Raw genomic sequence first — 21,777 nt, forward strand, 5'->3', positions numbered from 1 at the left:
GAATGTGTGGCTGTAAAATCTGAGTCAGTACTGTGCCATGCTTAATTAGTCCCCCAAGCAGAAAACATTTGTTCAGCTCTCACATTTTGTCATTAGTGGATTATGAGGAGATTATAATTCCTTTTTTATAGTTAGTGCACACTGTAGTTACTCCTTAAATGAACTGACTTTTAACACATTTACTGTGTGGTAAATTTCTAAAGTGTGGTAGGTATATACAAAATCTCTAATTTTTAGCATGGTGTATGATGTTTTTTTATTGCTGTAGCACCTTAAAGTTGTTCAATAAATTACAATGCTCAGGATGTGCAATTTGGAAATAAGGGATGTGAACCTTGCTGAACGTGTACTTTTTAAAATGATGCTACTCCATTCATATCTGAATGTATCTTCAACTACTTAAACTACATAGAGTGCTACTTTTTATTGATTAAAGTTGAGATTTACACCCACACCGCATAGTCCACATGCTTTGATGCAAATTCTGTTCCTTAGAAATGAAAGCAAGCTGCAAGTTGAGAGGCTATTTTTCAAGCAAGCCTCATTTCAGCAGGACTGATGCATTCAAACAGTAATGAATACTGAATTAGCAAAGAAGCCATGGTCAAAGCTTTTCACTAGGGCTCTTGTGGCAGTGGCTATTCAGCTAATTCTCAATTGTGTATTTGGGTGTAAATCACATTTGATATGATTAGCTCCAGCCAGCTGATATATTAAAGATGACAATGAATCTTTTTCATGAGGAAAGCAGCCATACATGCCCCACATGCCTTTATGCCACAAGAGGGGGAAAAACCGACAGCATTGTTGAAAGTTGTGGTAATAACATTTTGCATCATATCAGTTGGTCCTACAATTTTGTAAAAGAGTTGGGTATTATGGATTATAGTATTGCATTTCATATTATATATAATATGGTATTAAGGTGCACAGAATATATGTTATATATCTGCTTATATAAAGGAACACTTTTCAGTGTTTGGAGTATAATACGATTCAGCTGTTTTGTACACTGCCACAAGATAAATTATTCATTCCAGCAATTGTACATAATGTACATAAAATATTAAGCAATTTTCTACTTAGTGTATAATTCAAAGCAGACACACACGGATAAACATCCTCCAAATGAAAACGAGCGTCTCTGACTTGGGTGTTGCAGAACGCCGCATGAGGTGGTCCCACATGGTGGATTTATTCTTGCGGTTTTTGCAAGGAATTGTCATTTACAGATAATATTGTATGTGAACTCATAAAATTTGGTTTGCTGTGAACACTATAGCCTGGACTGTATTACTTACAGATTATTACCCAACCCAGCTTGGAAGCTTTGATTCAAAATATCGAACTGTAGCTGTATAAAGAATGGGAACCATTTGAAGGTGCTGCACTTAGGTGTTTTTTTTTCTTTTGGAATTGCTCTGAGCATACAGTTGTGTGTTGAATTGGTTAGACAAATGAGACAACAGGAAAAGGGTGGGCGATTTGGATGCTGGCTCTTTCAAGCCTGTGATGTAGTTTTCAGGACAGCGCGTACACCTTTCCCCTGCAGCATTAAAAATGACATGTTATATAATTCCCACAGAATGTCATGGTTCACTAACAAAAATCAAATTGTATCATCGAAATAAATTGAAAGTAAACAAAAGGTCCCGAATCTCCATACCATATCACCTCTGACTTGGAAAAAAGTGTCACTCAATTATAATGTACTCATTTTGTGCAATTAGTATTTTTTTCCCTTCTAAACTCTTGGGTATTCAGTGTATGCATTTCAATTAATTGCATACAGCTTAACAGTGGAAAAAAATCTGTTTAATTGACAGCTCTGGGAAAGGGATCAAATAAGATTTTTAATGTAGTGGGCTTAAAAGTTGATTTGCTCAGTTGACAGACACTTGGCCTTTTGAAAGGCAAAATAAAATCAGAAACAGTACACTATCCAATAATGTGAAAGAGTGGGAAAAAGCAGATCTCCATGGTAACAAAGCCGCTTTCTCCATGGTCTCCTAAGAAGTGCCCTAGAAGCAGATGTCTGAATTGAGGAGCTGTTTCTGACCCCTTTAACATAAACAAATAACTTCTAGGCAGGTGTTGGAAATAATATGGAAATCCTATTACAAGGCCTTGGCTTCCTGTCAGTCAGAGAGCCTCATGTCACAAAAGAAAAGAGGAGGCCTTCTGAATAAGAGTTTATTCCTGCTTAGGGTTTAGCTGCCTTTTTCTTTTTTTCCCATGAAATAACTGTCTCTCTCTGTATCCCTTCCTCCTGTGAGATTTTCATTGTGATTTGCATTTAGGCTTTGCTTCTTCACCTCCCTCCCTTAGCGATCCATCTTGCTCGCCTTCAATAAGTCCACGGATAATTCACACTCGGCTTCTGGGAGGTACCCCTCTCCCCATCCCCACACGACCTCACGACCACCAGACCAGGCTTGTTCAAACCTGTTTGTGATGCCTTGTGCAGAAGGAAAGAGGGATGTTGTAGGCTGAGGTATTACAGTCTCCCAACATTGCCCTCTCAAAGTCAGTGACCCATTGTATTGTGTCAGTGGACAAATGTAGCTGGCTGTGCTGTGCAACATCCTTAATATTATTTGTAAATGCTTCCTTAGGGTTTTTTTGTTGACTAAACAATATTATATTTAATATTTGCTATACGGACAACATGATAAATGCCTTTCATTAAATTAACATGGAAAAAATGTAGTCAAATTAAAATGATCACTAACAGATACATCAGGAATTGAATACCGTATGCTTTTGTGTATGTTTATGTATGCATGAATTGTCACATCTGTTTCATAGAATCAGAGGGCTAATATAGACATTTTTGCTTTGTTTTATTGCATCTTCAGTTTTGTGCCTCTTGGGTAGACCTCCTCCTCCTGAAATTTCTTGCTGTTGTTGAGTAGACAATCAGAACATATTTGGTATGCTTCCTCTTTGTGCTTTTATGACTCAATAATAAATTATATCTAAGCCTTGCCACATGTTGTGGATAATGCGTGAATTTGAACAATCTTTAGCATTTCCAGGTGCTGTGCATGTCCGGATCCGTCTTTAATAAGGTTGAAAGAAAGCAATAATTCTACTAGGGCAAAACCAAAGTTTTCCTAGGTTTTGAAACACATAAGGAGATTTTTCAAATGTGTTGTTATTCTACTGCTTGTCAGTTTTTATCCTTCCTAATAACAAAATAATCAAACGTAAGCTTTTTGCCTCTAGTCTTGCACAGCTATAAGATTTTACTTTTGAATTAATGTATTGCATATGGTAAGCCTGCCTCTGCTACACAGAGCTAATTCTCTCTAAGACTTGGTTTAGCACCATATCTATATAGCAACCAGTTCAAGTCACTGAAGCGTTTAATTGCCGAAGGATGATTTTGCTATATCCATTTGATTCCTAAACACCCCTCTCCCTTTTCTTAAGACCCAATAGTTTAAAAGGCAAGCAGATCCCCCATTACCCTTAACCCTCTAACCTGCAGGTTCGGATTAAAGTAAGGGGCTTTGATTTAGAATTTAAAATGAATTATATTAAACAATGTCAAGTGAATAAAAACCTGCACAATAGCAATTACCATATCCTCCCCCTCTGCACCTCATATTTTTTGTTGTCATCTCTGTTCTGCCTATTGTTGTCCTGAGGAATTGCATAGCAATGCTCTTTAATAAAGCTCTGCGGGTTAAATGTGGATAAACGCAGAACAAGGTTTCTGAAAGCCTCACTATTATCAAGCAGCATTTCTCGGACTATAGTCCCTGAGATGCACTTCATAAAGCCAATAAAACGCACACTGGTGGTCTACCGTTGCCCTAGCAACGGACCACAGGGCACGGCGTATGTGAAATGCATGAACATCTGTGAATTAATCTCTTTAGTTTATTCTTTTTTCTCTGCACTGATTGGGCCACTCTGGCTTGTGTCTGTGACATTGCGTGAGGAGGGATAAGCTTGAGAGTTCCCCAGGGCCCTGCCCTAAGTGGTTGGTGGAATGGAAAAGTGAAGTGAGATTTATCCAGGCAGCGCTTTCAGAGGTTGAGGGATTTAGCCTGACAGCACTCTCGGTGGGATGTTATTAGCTTACTTTCTGCTACAGCGGGGAAATGAATAGAAAATTTTCTAGTAAATCTAGGCATTAGTGGAGGTTTTATTGGTCTGTCTGGCAAAAAAAAAAAGTAGGATAAATTTATAAATAATCACTTTTGTTTTTTATTGGAATTTTTTAAAACTCTCTGTCCCTCCCCACTACTAACATCCAGCTGCTCAAGCTGCATTTGAAAGACTTGTCTTTGTTAGAAGCTGATGTTTGTGTTTTTCCTTTTTTCCTTCACATTTTGTTGGTATTTCCACTCTCAGGTGTTCTACCTCCAGGGCTGTGATTGTAAACGAACGGTGGCCCTGTCAGTGGACCACCCTAGTGAAATATTTTAACCCCTTTCTTCTCCTCTCCTGAATGACCTTCCATTCTTCTGTGCAGTAAAGTGTGAATTAAAGAGTCTTCATTGCCATTAAAACTCCAGCATGCTCTCTGTGGCAGTCCCCAAAGATGGCTACTGACAGATGTTTTCAGTTCTGCAGCTGTAAACATCTGTTGTGGGAGTTTTTGGAAGGAGGATATAATTAAATAATAAATGAAAACCTGCTGTTGAAATTTATAGCATCCTCTTTAGAAATTCATACTGCCTGCATGTCCTCTTTATGTATTCCAGTCTTTGTGAGCATACAGTAATGGGGTGTTACAGATTTTTTTTTTAGCCATTAAACACAGAAGCATCTCTATACTCAGCTACAGTAGCTCTGGCAGGAGGACAATGATGAATGAAGTTGTTGGGCACAGTGGTCCATGGGAACAGACCAGACAGAGCAGGGCATATTGGGATACATTAAAGGAAAAGATGAATAAATAGCAATAGAAGATGAACCAAGGTTTCACAAAAAATCAAGCATCAAACATTAACATCAAGCCTTAGTCATCTTTATGAGATTGCATATGGAGTGTATTTTTCATCCTTTTCAAAACTTATAGTTAGGTTTTTGTCAAAACATCTCAAATATAATCTATATGAATTTAACTTTGATATTTTCATTAAAGTTTATTTTCAGAGACATGTTAATGTCATTTTATACATTTGTTTTCAATTTATATTCGAATCAAAATATGAAGGATTTATATGTAGGATAAAAGTTTAGGATTTTGCGCGCCTGTTTTTTATGATTCATTTTAGATACCTATTTTAATGCGCTGCCTGTGATATACTGTTCTCCAGGAAAAATGTTTTAACTATGAGAATGGAATAACTATGTACAAATATGTAAAAAGTGTTTTAAAGCTTTTATAGGGTTTTAAAGGATTTTAAATTTGACTTACTTTCTTCTCTTACAGAATAGCAGATTAGGAAGAACGTAATTTATGCTACTGTGCCTTTAGCAATGGAATATATTTGAATACTTCAGTTGATGCTGGTGTCAATCAGGTGACACAACATGTTGCTGCTCCTTTTCCTTGTTAAAAAGAAAATGAATAAACAGTAGATGTAGTCATAGTGTATGGCGTTTCAAGAATTTAATGTTGTAAAGTTTTGGAAAAACCATTTTGTTTTTTCATCCATCCAATCCATCAGATTAATTAACAGAGAAGCGTCTTATTCCTGCAAGAGTCTTGCAACATTAAGTCTTACAGAGCCTTTTAAAACCTTCTGGAACCATAGGATGCAAGAGACTACACCTTGGAGAGGACACCAGTGCATCACAGGGCACACACACCCTAGACAAGACATCAGTCCATCACAGGGCACAGTAGGTATATCAGCAGTTTAGATCAATTTAGCTTAATCTGAAAATTCAACTGATTTTCTGTCATGATGTAATATACATCAAGTCCAACTGCTTTTTTGGTAGTCATTCCTGCTAATTTCTACAGAAAATGTGGTATTTTCAGAGCATTCCATAGAATATAAATGTGATATTCCATGTGATATAAATATAAATTCCTGGAACACTATATTGTTAGTTTCTTATGAAGTTGACAAATATCTTGAAGCATGACCTAAATATAAAATAATCAAAAGAAATTATTTAAAAAACTCCTAGAGATTTGAACCTGCTGGTATTCTCACCATTGTTGTCCATTTTCTGCTGCTAAGTTCTTGAAATTTTGGTATTTCTATTATCCTTGGTTGTGTCTTTGTTTTTTTCTTTAAGAAAACTATTTTTTTTTCATTTTAATATACTTAATATCCCATGATTCCTAAGAAATAAAGGTATTTTGAAAGTGATGTAGGCAATGTAGTCAGATTTGATGGTACAGATGAAATTATATATACTTATACATAACAGTGTTGTTAGAAGTCAGGTTCTTATAGTCACACTTTCAAATCCAGTGTGGTTTGCTGTAGTTTACAAGTGTATAAACATAGTGACCTCTAACATAATATTTATTATCATTATATCACTACTGCACATTCTGAAATGCTGAGCAATGGCACCCAATCCTCTTTTAATTGCTGCTCATGGCATGTTATTCCTTAACCTTATGCAAGTGTATTGACCGATTCCAGCTTAACATCAACTGACGACTTATTCAGAATGAAAATTGCTGCTGGCTGACAGACAATGTACCATCACCTTCCTGACTATTTTGTAGTCGTGTCTTTAGCATTTTCATTTGCTTTATTTCCTCTGCTCTGGCAATGTGTGGAAGCATTTGGATTTGTGTCTTTCCATATCCTGTGCCTTTTCACACACTTTCAAATTGTCGATAGACTTGCATTAACCTCTAGCCACCACACAACAATACCTTGTAAGAAGAACATGAAGTGGTGAATGGTTCACAGGCAGTCGACCCTAAAACTAACACACACACACTCCCTCTGTGCTTGAGTTATCCTGTGAATTTGCTGAAACAATAGCATTTCCTGCTCCAGAGAGTTTACAGTGACAGTATTGACCCACACAGCTATTGGGTTTCACTGCCTTTGTTGACAGTGCTGTCAGTGAAAACAGTCTGAACATGGATTGAGCAGCTGGGTGGATAATTGTGAGGATTTAGCTTTGGTGCCATTAGACCTGCTGTTTGTGCTGCTTGTTTGCTCTTCCTTTTCTCTGGTTGTTGACAAAGGCATTAGATACAAATGGGAACAAACAAAAGGCTGAGATAACAGGAGTGCTTGACAATAACAGTGATTGCAATAGAGGGAGAAAGAGGACTCACAAATAGGTAATTTTAGAAGCGTAACAGGACCCAGGAGCAAGGAAGGTGTTGAAGGGTATGTTTATATACACTTTTTTGCTTCCTTCTAGATTCATTGTCCGATGAATATCTAACTTGACAATAGTTTACAATTACTAGTTCTCATTATTTTGCAGCTATTGGAGGATAATTGTTATTTTCAAGGTTTCTCTTTATTATAAACTAAAACTGTCTGCTCTTACCGTTGTGCACCATTCAAATGCAAAATCCCAGAAAAAAAGGCTTGGATCATATAGTTAAAATATCTTTGTTGCACTGGGGCAGTTTTTAATTCTTTTAAAACTTACAGCACAGGTTGGGTTTAAAAATGAACACATTCAAATTCTGCCCTGCTTCCTCTTCTAACCAGCTCAGAACAGGCAGCTTATTTGTTACAAAATAACAGCTGTTATGTGCTTCTGACAGTCTGGAGTTTCATTGCACTGATTTGTAGCGCTGTCAAATGACAGGATTTTGGTTATAGTATACTGTATAAATGTATAAAAGGTATTTCTGTGTGTGTTATATACATAAAATATATATTGATGATGCAGTACAAACATAATAAATGAGTATAGGGACCAATGGCATTTGTTTAGGTTTAATGTGCTGTGCTGAGATAGATGTGAGTGCGAGAACTGGTCTATATGTTGTTATACTATATCTGCCAAGATTGATTTGCTTTCCTGTTCAGTTATTGTTTTTCCAACAGAGTTAAATCTTCTTCAGAATGACATATATTTATACACAGGAAATTGAAATATTTTGTTAACTTTTCAGGGTAAGACAGAATTAAAGATTGTATCCATAACAGAACCACGAGTCTTTGAGGTAACACAGCGATTAATATAGAATTAAAATAAACTTTTACATAATTTCTTTCATAGCCTTTGAGAGAGATGGCGTGCTGTCCTCAACGGCCTATGCCTTTCTCTTGTTCTTACTGTCCTGACCCAGCTGCTCCCATCACTTTTTGTCTCAGTTATCTTGCCACCATCAGTGTGGCAAAACTGAACTGGAGGAGGGTATTCAGAGTCCTTTGTGTGATTGATTTGCTCTCAAACATGACTTGTTCCAGACTGTAAATTTCATTCACTTCTGTATGTTTCAAATGAAATGTTATTGACACCGTTCTCTGAATAATTAGAAAATTTTAATGAGATGCTGTTTGAAGTGCATTTAGAAGATAATGTTTAAAGAATTTAAAATTATATATGTGCAGTATTTTAACTTGGGAGAATTATAAAAATTATAAATAAATCATTAGCAAATGTTGAAATAGTAGCTGTTCCTTCAATGTATAGCACACTCTGTAATAGGCACTTCTTCATATTTTCATTAATAAATTAATAATCCAGAGAATTCAGCATAATTTAAATCCATACTAATTTAATTATTTAAAGCAATTCAATTAAAGCAGAATTTAAATAAAAGTTATAAGCAAATACAATTTAGTAGAAAATTAAAATTGTAACAAGTCAGTTATACCATTTCTATTGAAGGTAAAGACATGAATCACGAACAGACACAATAGAGGTCAAACCCTTCATCAGCCTCAAACCATTGACAGTTATTGGTTTCAGCTGGCATTGGTAGAGATAGAAGTAAAGCAAGGCTGAGCCTGGTGAGTACTGGGATAGGAGACCTCCAAGAAAATCCAGGTTTCTGCTACAAATGATGTTGATGTACCAGCTGGAGGCACTCTGTACCAGGACTTCCAAACCAACGTGGCAGTATGGTGGCTAAGGACACTTTGCTTCCATGTAGGAATACCGTCCTGTGGTTGAGATGCCCTGAGTTGCTGACTGCATGGTCATTCCTGGCTCATTTCCACTCCGTGCTTGTACAATCTGGCCCTCCTCAAGTTCCCCCTTAATTCAATTGGTAAATCAATTTCTCACACGCTCTCCTGATCTGTTGTGTAGTTGGACTGCTGGCATGTAATGGGTGGGTGCTGCACTTCAGTGTTCAGTGAAGTGGGTCCCCTTCTGTGTGTAAAGCACTTGGGGATCCTTTGTGATGAAAAGTGCTATAAACATGTATGACATTGTTTTTATTACTCAGACATATTCAAGGCTACATACACACTTATTGTAGCACTTTAAATAGATTGATTTATTCTGTTTTGTTAAAAGTGATTAATGGTTAGTAGTAATAGTGTTTTTTTAAAAGGTGGTTGCCACCTGCTTAGCATAAGAGATCATACAGAGCTACTGGTAATGTAATAATGCGCACTTATCCAATGCAATGTATTGATTTGATTGAATTGCCATTGTGAGTAAGTGGCTTGTGTTAGAGAGAGAAGGGAGCTGAGTAACAGCACAAAGACGGCAAATGCCTGAGAATTGAGCAATTCTTCCCAGATTGTTGTTTATACTGCTGAAGGAATATATCAGCTTTGTCAGAAGATTTAAGTGCTTTTTTTTTACTCGGGCACACACAATGCTAAATTTTGTTCACTTTCTAATCTTCAGTTCCACAATTGCAGTCATTTATTCTACAGAATGTATGGCATACCATACTTGTTTTCAGTAAGAATGTGCTAAAAACAAGAACTTTAGAATCATAGATTTACATAATTTCTGTTCTTTACAAGAATGTAAGGGTATGCTGTGCCCAGTGAGTAAAGACAACATGAGGAACAATCAAAACACCACGTTTCTCTTAAGGCATTGTTTCATCCACATTATTCAAAAACAGAAGAGAAAACAAAACTGTCTTTCATCTCAAGGTTGGGATTGTTCAGTTGTACATATAGGGGGCATTAACTCATCAGAATATAACTTATTTTGCTCTGTATTCTTGGGGTACCTAGTGATGGAGAATCTTTTGAAAACCTGACATTTTAGAATGCTTGACTTTTCGTGATGCTTGAATGGCATCACAGTTGCATGGCATTCGCTTAGACAGCAATTGCCTGCTGTTTTTAATAATAGACCGCCTAACAAAGAGAACTGTGTGTCATTGGAAAGAACATAAAGCTTCCTATAAAATTAAATGGATATTAATCTTTTACAACTTTGTGATTGAATTTATTTTTGATTTGCAAAGTCACCTTGCACTGACAAATTTTCAAAGATCTGTTAATAGTGAAACATCTGTGAAGTATAACAAATATAAATCCTCTAGTGCAGTGGACTACCAACATTGACTTAGGGCCTTCTTTCATTTATTGGAGCATTCATATACACGTTAAAACAACTACCTTAAGTGTTAGATGTGAATGGTGACCTATGGGCCATGAATTAGGCTGTTAATTAAGGAGGACACTGTTGTATGCCTTGAGTATGTTATTACAGGTTCTGCTGTTGAATGATGGTAATGTTAAGTACCTTCAATGAGGGTTTAAAGCACTTAATATGTCTTAAATTAATAAGATAATATTATAAATAACTCCTTTATAATATGGCAGCTCTGTAATAAATGAGACACAAATGTGAGGTTATGTCCAGTAAACATAAACACTCTAAAAATCAAGAAATATAATTGGTAGCTTTATATTTATTGCAGCCTACAAAGACTTTCTAACATTGAAGTCCTTTTTCATGCAGTGCTATATTGATGGATTTGTTGTATGTAATTTAGTTGACTGTATAAAAAAATTGAAATAGCATTTTGGGATATTGAGGGTTACTGTACTTCTATACAATAACTGCTGTGATTTAATTTAGAACTAAACTTCCTTACTGTCTCTAGAGTACAGCACAACCACCTCAAAAACAAAATTCTACAGTAAAGGAATTCAAGCTTCTCATTACAGTTGTATCTGTGAGGAAATTTGTCAAGTTCTAGCCTAAGGTAGTTCCATGTGAAATCAATCAGTTTTACCTCACCTCCATTTATTTTGATAAACATTTCTATGTATGTTTGCCTGTGGGGGAAATGGTTACAGTGTAAATTTTAGGTCTGGGTGAGATCCCATTCATGAGATACGGCTTATCAAAGGTGACCCATTTTTGACACCCACATCCCCTCCATCACAGAACACTCACTTTATGAATTAACTTAGATAGATGGTTGTAGTGTTATCTGAAAGCTTGCAGATAGTCCTAAAGTATATATATCTCAGCGGATAATAAAAAGGGAATTTTATAACCTATGTAGCTCAAACTCTGTTTCCTTTGAGTTTTTGTCAATTTATGATGTATTGCAGCTCACATTTCCTTTACCAGAAAATTCCAATAATCCCAATTCATGATTTAGGAATTCAATTCAATCTATACCTTAGTGTTTGTGAACAACAGTGGATAAGGTAGATGTAAGCATGGCGCTGAAGCTAGCCACTTGGTGCTGAATGTAGTCGATACCACACTTATACAACAATGGTCCATGGCTATTAAGAATAAATCAGATTCGGTCCCTTCTCTGGGGGTGCTCAGGCTGAGCGAAACCCAGTAATTGCTTTCAATCGCTGTCTGCAAGAAAGAGGCAGGTCGCAGATAGCACAAGAAAAATGTTCCCATGGTGTTTGCGACCTACATTTGGAGGGAAAAAATGGCGCCTACGTGATAGGAGCTCGATGTGTGGACCGTTTTGTTCTGTGTGGCATTATTATCTAAGGAGCCATTTCCCTTGGGATCAGCTGTCTCCCAGAGCTAACCATTTTGCAGCCTGTAGCTACTGAAGTATTACCACAGCTGCTGCTGCAGCAGTTTGATTTCTGGAAGTCTAGCAAGCTTTCTGATTGGAGGTCTTTGCCACTACTCTTGAATTACAGTGGCTGCATTTTAACCATGGCAGGAAAAGCACTATTAAACACCTAGAAATAAAGGTTTCTGATTGAATCTCAAAAGCCTTTCCAGATCCCTGAGCCAAAGTTTAGTTGTTTTTTTAAATACTTAATCGTTCTGTCCTTTACAGTGATATAAGAATGCCTGTGGCAGAAGGGCCTGTACCTTCACCAGAATAAGTATTAATTTTGGATGTGATATAACCTAATTCAAGATGTTAAATGCACTTCAGAAAGATATGCCTACCGTTTCATTACATATATATATGATACATCAGATTGAGTTAAACTGGATTTAGTGCGCTTGTTTTGTAGGTTGTCCCAGTAATGATGCTTTTTAAGAGTTATGGTTTTTAGTGAAGCAGGAGCATTAATGATTCATTAGCTCATTTTTTGAGTGTCCACTGTCTTTAGTGTAGCCCAGACTTATTGCAGTAATTCACAAGAATGCAGGCAAAGATTTTATTTAAGCCACCAAAATATTTATCTAAAACAGTTTTGTCATATTTAAACTGGAAATACTTTGTGAAGTGCCCTTTATAATGAAAAGTAGGAGTGGGACAATTAACACAAACCTTTTTGTATTTAAAACAATTTTATATTCTTAGCTTGTTTTTAAAAAAAATCTAATTCCAGATGGATAGTAGCCAGGCCTAATAATCTAAGCTCCAGACTGGTGTTTTCCAGAGATTTCCAATGTTTTCTTTCCTCAGATGACCTACACTTTATGAAATTCCTGTATATATTTTTACAAAAAACTGTTAAATTCTTGGAATTTTAAAAGTCTTTGTAACTACTCCTTTCCTTACTCTTCTTGCATCTAGGGATCCTAACTACAATAATTCAGCCCATAGAACAGGAGTGATATTCCTTCAAATGAACCTCCTACCTAGGATTTGTGGTTAGAATTTACTATAGTTTCTCAGCACTGAGTTCTTTGTGATAGATGACATTTATTTATACAAAAGCTATAGGCATTTTTGCAAATGCAGCTCAAATGATTTATTATTCATGAGTTATAAATTTCTTAAAATTGAGGTTGCTGCTGTCGATACCTTATGCATACATATGTGTTGGTGCACTGAGCTTGCAGGTTAAAGCAGGCTTTTGCTTTTCTAATTGAAGAAAAAGTACTTCTGGTTTGTCCAAAGAAGATTGTATTTAACCCTGATATACCTGCACAGTTACTTTATGGCAGAAAAAATCAGACAACTGTATGGTGTATGGTGCAAGTTTTTGTACAAATGATACTTTTTGATGCTTTAAAGTGGATATCTTCTTAATATTAAAGAATTTCTTCTAAATGTTTGAGTGTTTCTGTATATTGGAATATTGCGTATTTTAATGTTGTAATATGTCTGTGTATTTTCATGCCCACATCATCTGCTATTCATATTGTATGAGCCGTTGAGCCATGAACCTTTTTCATTGCTGGAAAATACTGTTTATAACTGAAGACTGTTTGCAACTTGGGTTCTCTTTTGTCATGACTTCCTCAAGGTTGTCTTTCATCTTACCATTTAGTATTTCTATTCCCAGTGCAATGTCTAGGCCTTTCAGTGACATGGTCAAGAGGCCTATCATACTGGATCCTTTATGCAGAACCTAGTTCTTCACTTATCTTAAAAAAGCTGTAAACAGGGAAGGAAATATGGGTAGTATATGCAGTATTATATTCTTTGTTTCTGGCAGAGCTCCAGAAAAACAGTAGTCAAGCAGCACCTGAGTCTGTCATTATGTAATTAAATTAATTTAGATTCATGTTAATGAAAGACTTACATGAGGGTTTAATTTATGGGCTTATTACTTTGTTGAAGGTTAATGGGTACATATATTGTGAGTGATTTGAATGTCCTGATTTTTGGTTTTGCTTGGCAGCATTTCAGCTGTTAGTAAAAAAAAATGCTTGCAGTATTTTCCCGTGCACTTCTTTCTAAGGAACTGTAATTTTTCATCCCTTGCTGTTTTCCTTTTGGATTTTTTTCCTCTCATCCACCTTTTCCCTTATGTTAACTTTCAGCTTAACAGGAGAGACTTCTTTTCTGTGTTTTTACAGCATGTTATGGGATATGCCAGTCCTTTTTCATAAAGATTTCTCTGTTAGACCCTGGTAACTTTGGCTTAGCCAAAATAGCTTGCAAACTGTGCATAGTGTCTATATTACATGAAAGAGCTATAAAAAAGATTAAAATATCTAGTTTTTTTAAATAATAAGCTATTATTTTACTATCATATACATCTTAATGACGTAATATTAGTATTTTTAATTATTATTTGATATGTACGTTACTTACCAGTGCTAGATCTGTTTTTATACTTACCATAGCTAGCTTGGACTAATAAACACTAAAAAGTACAAATATAATTATTTTTATTAAAGTAAATTGAATAAAACCATCACTCACACTCAGCAATTTACTTCAGAACCTCCTGAGTATGGAAGTGCTGAATTAGCATATTAATCTAATATACCCCAGATCATTGCTTCACCATTTGTTGAGATATAATGCAAAAAAGTTTTATTTTATGGATGAAAAGCACATATTGCAAATAGCAGATTATTCTGAATATGCCTCAAAGAGACACATGTGAGGCTTTTTAACTACATGAAATATGGTTAAATTTCAAATATACGTGGACTTTGACAATTCCTTGCTTGCAGAAAACACATCAAATGCATTTCTATTATATTTCTTTGGGTGAAAAATATTTGCACCAGAGTGAAAAAGGGGTTGGTCACTCACAGGGAATGTAACCCTGATTGTTATCCTTCAAGGCAAACTTGCTGTTGAATTGCCAATAGGTCTGGATGTCTAGCAAGGTAGCATTCAGTAGCCTTGTGCAACCTTGGAACTGTACCAGAGAGCATTTATGTTCCTAAATGTGCATGGAGTATGTGTACACTTGGCCATGTATTAAAACAAAACCTAAATAATTAAAATAACTATTGTGTTGTCATTAATCATAACTGGCTTCCTAGCTGTGTTTTCCTGTAAGGATTTCAAAGCATTTTTCGATTCATAGAGATACTCTGATGGCCCCCTACCTGAAATGCTGCTCGGCTGGAGGCAGTGTCTGTTGGCACATGGCCCAATTAAACACTGTCAGCTTCCACAGTAATTAACTTCTTTATCTGGCTCACAGGAAAGTGAGGAGTGTAGCTTTATTAGGGAGCTAAATCACAGCATCGCTGGGTGCTGAGGCCAAGCCACTCACTGTCACTTGAACTCATCAGAGAAGACTGCATGGGGTCAACCAGACCGAAGTGTCTACAACCATAGGCCTGTGCTCAAGAAATCTTCCTTTTGTCCTCTTTTGCCACAGAATCTTGCAATTTGTCGTTGTAGAAGAATCATATTTTTTTGTTTTCCACTTGTTTTGTGCTTATAAGATTGTCAGCTAGTTATGTGAGGATGAAAAAAACACTGTAAACCGTAACATACAGTACATGAAAATCAAGTGTTTACAATAAAGCCATTTTTTTAAGGGAGCAATACATTTATTATAATAAAAAGAAAACAGTTGTCTGAAGAGATTATTACTATCTTGATATTGTTGCTTGTAATGGCAGCAATCCACTTCTTTTTTTTAAACTTTTTTGTACTTTTTTTAATCCATAGTTGGTAATGAAAATATTCCTACCATTACGACCTGCATGATCAATTGTTAATGAGGAGTGACATTTCAGCCTCATGTTCTTATATTAGTTGTAGTCAAATTATTCTTCCATGTCTGAATTCTGAAAGTTCAAAATGTACTTGTTTGATTTTCCATGTTTTTTGTCAGATGATCTCCACTGCACTCTGAAATTATTAAACCAACAAGAATTGAGGGTTTTGTTCGCCATTGTACAGTAGGTATGTCATGGTGTGTATGTGGGTAAAAGTTAAATTACAGTTATTTTCATTTTCAGAGCTCTTCAGTGTCACCTTCAGCCAGTTTCAGAGCCACAGAGAAACACAGGAACTCGACAGATTACTCCTCGGATAGCAAGAAACAGAAAACAGATGACAAAGACTTGGCAACCCGATATGTGAGTGTCACGGTAGATGAATTTTGATTTCTGAAGGGGGAATGGAAACCAGACAGGAGTCTTAGATCAGTATGTCATGTTTTCACTTCCTTGTTTGGATGTGTAGCAAAATGACATGAGGGAGGGAAAAAGACATTGCATATATGGTCTGAGGAGTGCTGGACTGAATTTTTTTTTCTCTTCTTGACTTTAGGACAGTGATGGAGAAAAGAGTGATGACAATTTGGTTGTTGATGTTTCCAATGAGGTATGCTAATAATTATTACTTTTAAGACCCAATCCTTTTTTAAAGTACAGAGCAGAAAAAAGGTCAAACTACTGTTTGTACATTGCATTATAATCTGTGAAAATCTGTGAGGTTTTGAGAATGAACACAGCATTAAATGGTGAATATCTAAGGAAATCCTCTATAGAAATTAGAAATGCAGCAGGAAGAGTTTTTTTCATGAGCACAGAAAATGGTGTTTCCCTTCTGTGCAATATGCCCTTTTTTGTTTGATTCAGGATCCTGCTTCTCCAAGAGGAAGCCCAGCACATTCGCCTAGAGAGAACGGACTGGATAAGACCCGGCTGATCAAGAAAGATGCGCCCATCAGCCCAGCCTCTATTGCTTCATCCAGTAGTACACCCTCTTCAAAATCCAAAGAGCTTAATCTTGTAAGTTCAGCAACATTAGACTAAGTATTATGTGGTACACCCTTATGACTTATTCCAGCAGGTTTGTTACATATCTGCTGTCTTTAAATGTTCTCTGTTAAGTCACTTTTTTTCAGAGGTACTTTAAGTTAATTGTTTTTTTACATTGCTGTTGTTTTAAATTAATGTACTGCTATTGTACAGCTTTTGACTCATCAAGTATTGTGAAGTGGATAGCATTATTTCTAGATAAGCTCATAATACACTCATTTATATCCAGAAAATCTTAAAGGATGTCCTGTTAGGAAACCGATTTAAGAACAAGAGGTGATTAAGTACAAATCAAAGTGCTGGCTGGGGGGAGGCATCATTATAGCTGTAGTTAATAGAAGTGTACACTGTACCTATACACAAAATGCAAAAAACACATCAGTGATCACAGTGCTGTTAATGTGAGTTTAGATTAACATAGAAAAATTCCACTTTATCAAATGTCCAAATCAAGGCTGTTATATTGGGATTTTATTTGGTTGTTTTGCCTTTTTAGAATGAGAAATCTACCACTCCAGTATCGAAGTCAAGCACACCAACTCCACGCTCAGATGCTCCAACTCCAGGCAGCAATTCCACCCCAGGATTGAGGGCTGTACCTGGCAAACCACCAGGAGTTGACCCATTAGGTAAAAAAAAGCAGCTCAGTGTTTGCTAAGCTGCAGAGGGTTACAAAGCTACTGGCAGCGTTCTCCCACTGTCTGGGGTGTTACGCGTACCAGCTTTCCTGGCAAACCTGTCTAGCATTACAGAAAGCTCAGCTTGCTAAAGTTGTACTTAGATGAATTCAGTGCTATTTAATTAAAACAAGAAAGCGTCGGGTATTGTATGGCTGCTCTCTTGCTTTGCAAGCTTGAATAATGGAGCAGCTTAGCTGTGCAAATTAACTGCCTGTTGGCAGTAGAGAATGTCTGCTGCATTTCCACAAGGCATTAGAAAACTGTCATCTGAAGTAGAAAGCCTCTTCTCGATAAATAGTTTTGAAGGCAGTAGTTGTGATGAACAAAATTCCTCCATTTTCTTGAATTTAACCGTCCATACTTTCTCACTATTTGCACATAGTCGAGCTTTAAGATGATCAAAAGAGTTGTCTCTTTCCCAAGTAGCTGTTGGTCTGTATCCCCCAATGATCAATCCTGTGATCATAAATTGTATGTGCCAATGATGGCAGATTTCCCATCCAGGATGGTAGAATAGTTAATTTCAGTTGTGTCCCAGATCATTACTTCAACTCCTGTAATAATTTTGAGAATCCTTCTTACTGCTTTAATGTACACAAAAACAGATCAGTATTTCCTTCCACTACACACAATACTAATGCCTGAGTACTGTTTACCTCCACTTCATGTAAAAATGAACCATTCTTTGATTAGTCTGTCTTTGATTAGAAAACTTTGTAGTTTGCATCTTTAAATGTATGTAAATTACTTGGCCTTTCAGCCTTTCTTTAATACAGGGTAATAAATTCCAACAAAGCATTGATTCAGCTGTAATTCATCTGGGACCAAGTATCATAAGAGCAGGAGACTTAAATTTTTAAGGATCTTCATCTTAGCTTTCTAAAATTGTTCTGGGTTTCTTTTAACATTCTAGCGCTTCATTCACTTTTGATTAACTGACATTTTGACTGACCTAATGTAAAAAAGAAGGAATGTTTTATGTAAAAAAAGAATATACAAGATGATAAGATCTTACTTAACATGCAGTTAGTTATTACTATGATTTGAAGGAAATACATATTTTAAAACTTGGCTGCAGAAAATATATTAAAAAAATAAGAAGCTTAAAACATTGCAGAACTAAAATGAAATAGAACATCAGTTCACTTACCTTACATTTCTGAAGATTTCATTATGAAAGAAGATAAATCTTTTAGTCTTTTTTTTCTTATTAAATAACCTTTCTTGTATCCTAGCAATATATTTCTGTGTTCAGAACCTTATTCTAGAAAGCAGCATGGAGTTATATTTGGCAAAAGAAGAGTTCATAAGTTAGACATCCAAGAGCTTAAGGTCTCGAGAAGGTTCAGGTGTTTTGTAGACAGTTTTTTAAACTCAGAAGTTAAGTTTTGTCTTGACTTTTGCAACATCAGTCTGTTCTGCATACGTGTGAAACTAATGTGGAAAAGGTTGGGCTTTGAAAGATGAGGGCTATTTTTGTATCATCCAGGAGAATCGTTTATCTGTTCTTTTTTTTTTTTACGAAAACCTTCTGCCTTGACCACACTATAGCTACAGTTTCCAGTGATGTGGCAACTTCTAAAATCCAAAACATCTACCCTAGGAAAGCATTTAGGAGAGCACATGGAAACTGACAGTCCATTGCTTAATGTATGTGCTAAAACATCGGAAACACAGTGAACTGTGCTGTTTGGGTGTGTGTGGAGGGGGGGGGGGGTAAATGTTCTAGTTCTTATTTTTTTTCCCCCCACATTCCCTTTCCAGCTCCTGGTCTCAGGGCACCCATGGCAGTGCCCTGCCCTTACCCTGCTCCCTTTGGCATTGTGCCCCATGCTGGCATGAACGGGGAGCTGACCAGCCCAGGGACTGCCTATGCTGGCCTACACAACATTTCTCCTCAGATGAGCGCAGCTGCAGCCGCTGCAGCTGCAGCAGCCGCCTACGGCCGGTCACAGGTGGTAAGTGTCCAGGAACCCAGATCTATGGGAGCTGGAGGAAAGCTGACAAATCGAGTTGAAAAATGTGGGAGAATTAGATTGCGTTGCTCATTTTGGCCATATGTATAATGCATGTTACTCTTTTTTTCATTTTTCAGTAATAGATAATGGAGAATTTCATTCATACTAAACTGGGTTTCTTGGAATACAGCTTGGTGGTGCAATGGTTAGCATTGCTGCCTCGCAGCTCTAGGGCCCTAGGCTCAAATCCTTGAGTGCTATCTGTGTGTAGTTTGTATGTTCTCCACAGCTTTTTGCCAGATACTCCGCTTTCTTACCACAGTTCTAAGGTGTACTGGTAGGTTAATTGACATCTGGGAAAACTGGCCCTGGTGTGAGTGTGTTTGAGCCTGTGTGTCCCCAGTGATGGACTGGTGTCCCCTACAAGATTTATCCTGTCTTGTGCCCTATGCTTGCTGGGACAGGCTTCGCCTCCCCCACGACCCTGAATTGGATGAAAAAGTTAGAAAATGGAGGGGTATTCATAAACCGTACAGAAAACATACTGGTTGTTTTGTGTGTTTCTAATGGCTATAGTGCTTTAAATCCAAGTAGAATGCAAAACACAGTCGCATTCTTTAATTAGAAATGAACTGTATCTGTATCTACAACTGATTGGTACAGGCTTTTTTGTGCTGCTACCAGGGATAGACATTGCTGGTTTTGGAGGGCCAAAAGCTTCAGGTTTTCTTTTCAAAGCAGCAGCACCTGAAGAGCTGGGAGAAATTGTTTCCTGGGTCCCTTTAAACTGAACAGTGTTAAGCTTAACAATCCTTTTTAGGCTGTTAAAAGCTGAGTTGGAATGAACCTGCAGACACAGCAGCCTACAGGGCCTGGACTGCCCATCCCAGTGCTTACAACTGATGAATATTTCTCTTGATACTTCAGTTTTTATAAGCAACATTAATCCTTTAGATAGCAAAGAAACACTGAACAACAAATAATCTGAAAATAATAAGCAGCAATTATCTTTCTGTACATTCCCTAATACTTGTAGAAAATACATATATTTAAAGATTTCACCATGACCACATTTGTAGTTTTATATCCAGAACAAACAACCAAAGTTAAAATAATTTGGGATAAGTCATATAATGTGAAATTGGTGTTGTGTGCTCTTTTTGTCACCAATTTACTCTACACTTATAAACAAGTGTGGACATACATTACATAATAAATAATAAATGCAAGATGTTGCCAGTAATCAATATAGCCACTATTAACAGATTTCTTTATATGTTTGAGTGGAATCTCCATTCCTGTCAAAAGTAACCTGCTTATTTCTCTGTCATAAACTAATATGATGGCAGTTTCCAACTCAAAAGTTTGTTTCAGAAATGATTGTGCCGAAATGTAACAATCCATTAGCCATTGTTTGATATAAAACAGTTTTTTCTAATTTGTTTTTTTCTGTTATTTATTAAAGGTGCTTTTATCTTCATTAAATTATATGTAAAATACAAAGGAATGTGAAGTTTCGATCATGAGAGTGCACTTTTCCCAGTGTGCTTTAACTTAAGATAGTATTTTTGAAACCAGAAATTGGACATTGGTTCTACTCACTGCAGGTTGGCTTTGATCCACATCATCACATGCGTGTTCCTGGGATCCCTCCAAATTTGTCAGGAATCCCTGGGGGAAAGCCGTAAGTATCTTGTTTTATAGTTTATTCATTTTGAAAATCTAATTGTCAGTTGAAGGGTTTCCATGTGTGAATAGAGACTGATATAGACGGATATGGTACTGAGCAAAATTGATTTTCTGCACATTCTCTTCAGCTATGTAGTAGGATATATATAAATAAAAGCCTTTCTCAACATTTTAAATTTGGATTATCTCAAGTCAATCTTTGTGTAAGACTTATGCTACAGTGCAGAAAGTTGTAAGGCCCTCTGCTATGACTCTCATGTTCTAAGATGTTTCTTTACAGAAATTGACATACATTCCAATAGAATTTCCTTTTCCATTTTGCTAAGGGAAACTTTAAACAGTGTGAAAAATCTTGGAAGGGGAAGGATCAGTAAAATACTAGTCTACAACAAACTGAATATTGTACTATAATTTGTGGCTGATCTGTAATGTGAATAAAAGCCTGCTTAGAAGTGAATTGATGTAACCAAAATCATTGCACTGGTTTCATAAAAATGTAGTCTTGGCTTGAGCCTGGTCCAGTGAGAATAATCACAACAGTGACTGACAAGCTGATGAAGAAACACATGCTTTATGTGATAAGTTCAAGTGCAGTCAGCTCGTATTCCATGTCCAGAATATGCAAAGGCATTCTTTTCTTTACTAAAGCCAGAAGCCATTAAATGTTGAGCATTTGAGGCACACCAGAATTGTTTTTCACTCTGTTACCACCAGCGCTCAGTGCAAGCTGGCAGGAGTTAAGAAGCATTTACTGGATCTTTAAT

At 36.6% G+C, this 21,777-nt stretch overlaps 1 protein-coding gene across 4 annotated transcripts in view; it reads left to right on the forward strand.

The window, feature by feature from the left end:
• LOC102686925 (transducin-like enhancer protein 4) overlaps nucleotides 1-21,777 on the forward strand; it is an 84,021-nt gene that overhangs the window by 42,763 nt on the left and 19,481 nt on the right. For all 4 annotated transcript variants that reach the window (XM_015368097.2, XM_006626887.3, XM_006626885.3 and 1 more), the window contains 6 exons: nucleotides 15,880-15,999; nucleotides 16,193-16,246; nucleotides 16,504-16,656; nucleotides 17,183-17,315; nucleotides 19,131-19,324; nucleotides 20,932-21,008. In XM_015368097.2, coding sequence (XP_015223583.1) covers nucleotides 15,880-15,999; nucleotides 16,193-16,246; nucleotides 16,504-16,656; nucleotides 17,183-17,315; nucleotides 19,131-19,324; nucleotides 20,932-21,008 — 731 coding nt within the window. The remainder of the gene's footprint in view (nucleotides 1-15,879; nucleotides 16,000-16,192; nucleotides 16,247-16,503; nucleotides 16,657-17,182; nucleotides 17,316-19,130; nucleotides 19,325-20,931; nucleotides 21,009-21,777) is intronic.

The sequence above is a fragment of the Lepisosteus oculatus genome, chromosome 3, assembly GCF_040954835.1.
Source record: "Lepisosteus oculatus isolate fLepOcu1 chromosome 3, fLepOcu1.hap2, whole genome shotgun sequence".
Taxonomy (NCBI): domain Eukaryota; kingdom Metazoa; phylum Chordata; class Actinopteri; order Semionotiformes; family Lepisosteidae; genus Lepisosteus; species Lepisosteus oculatus.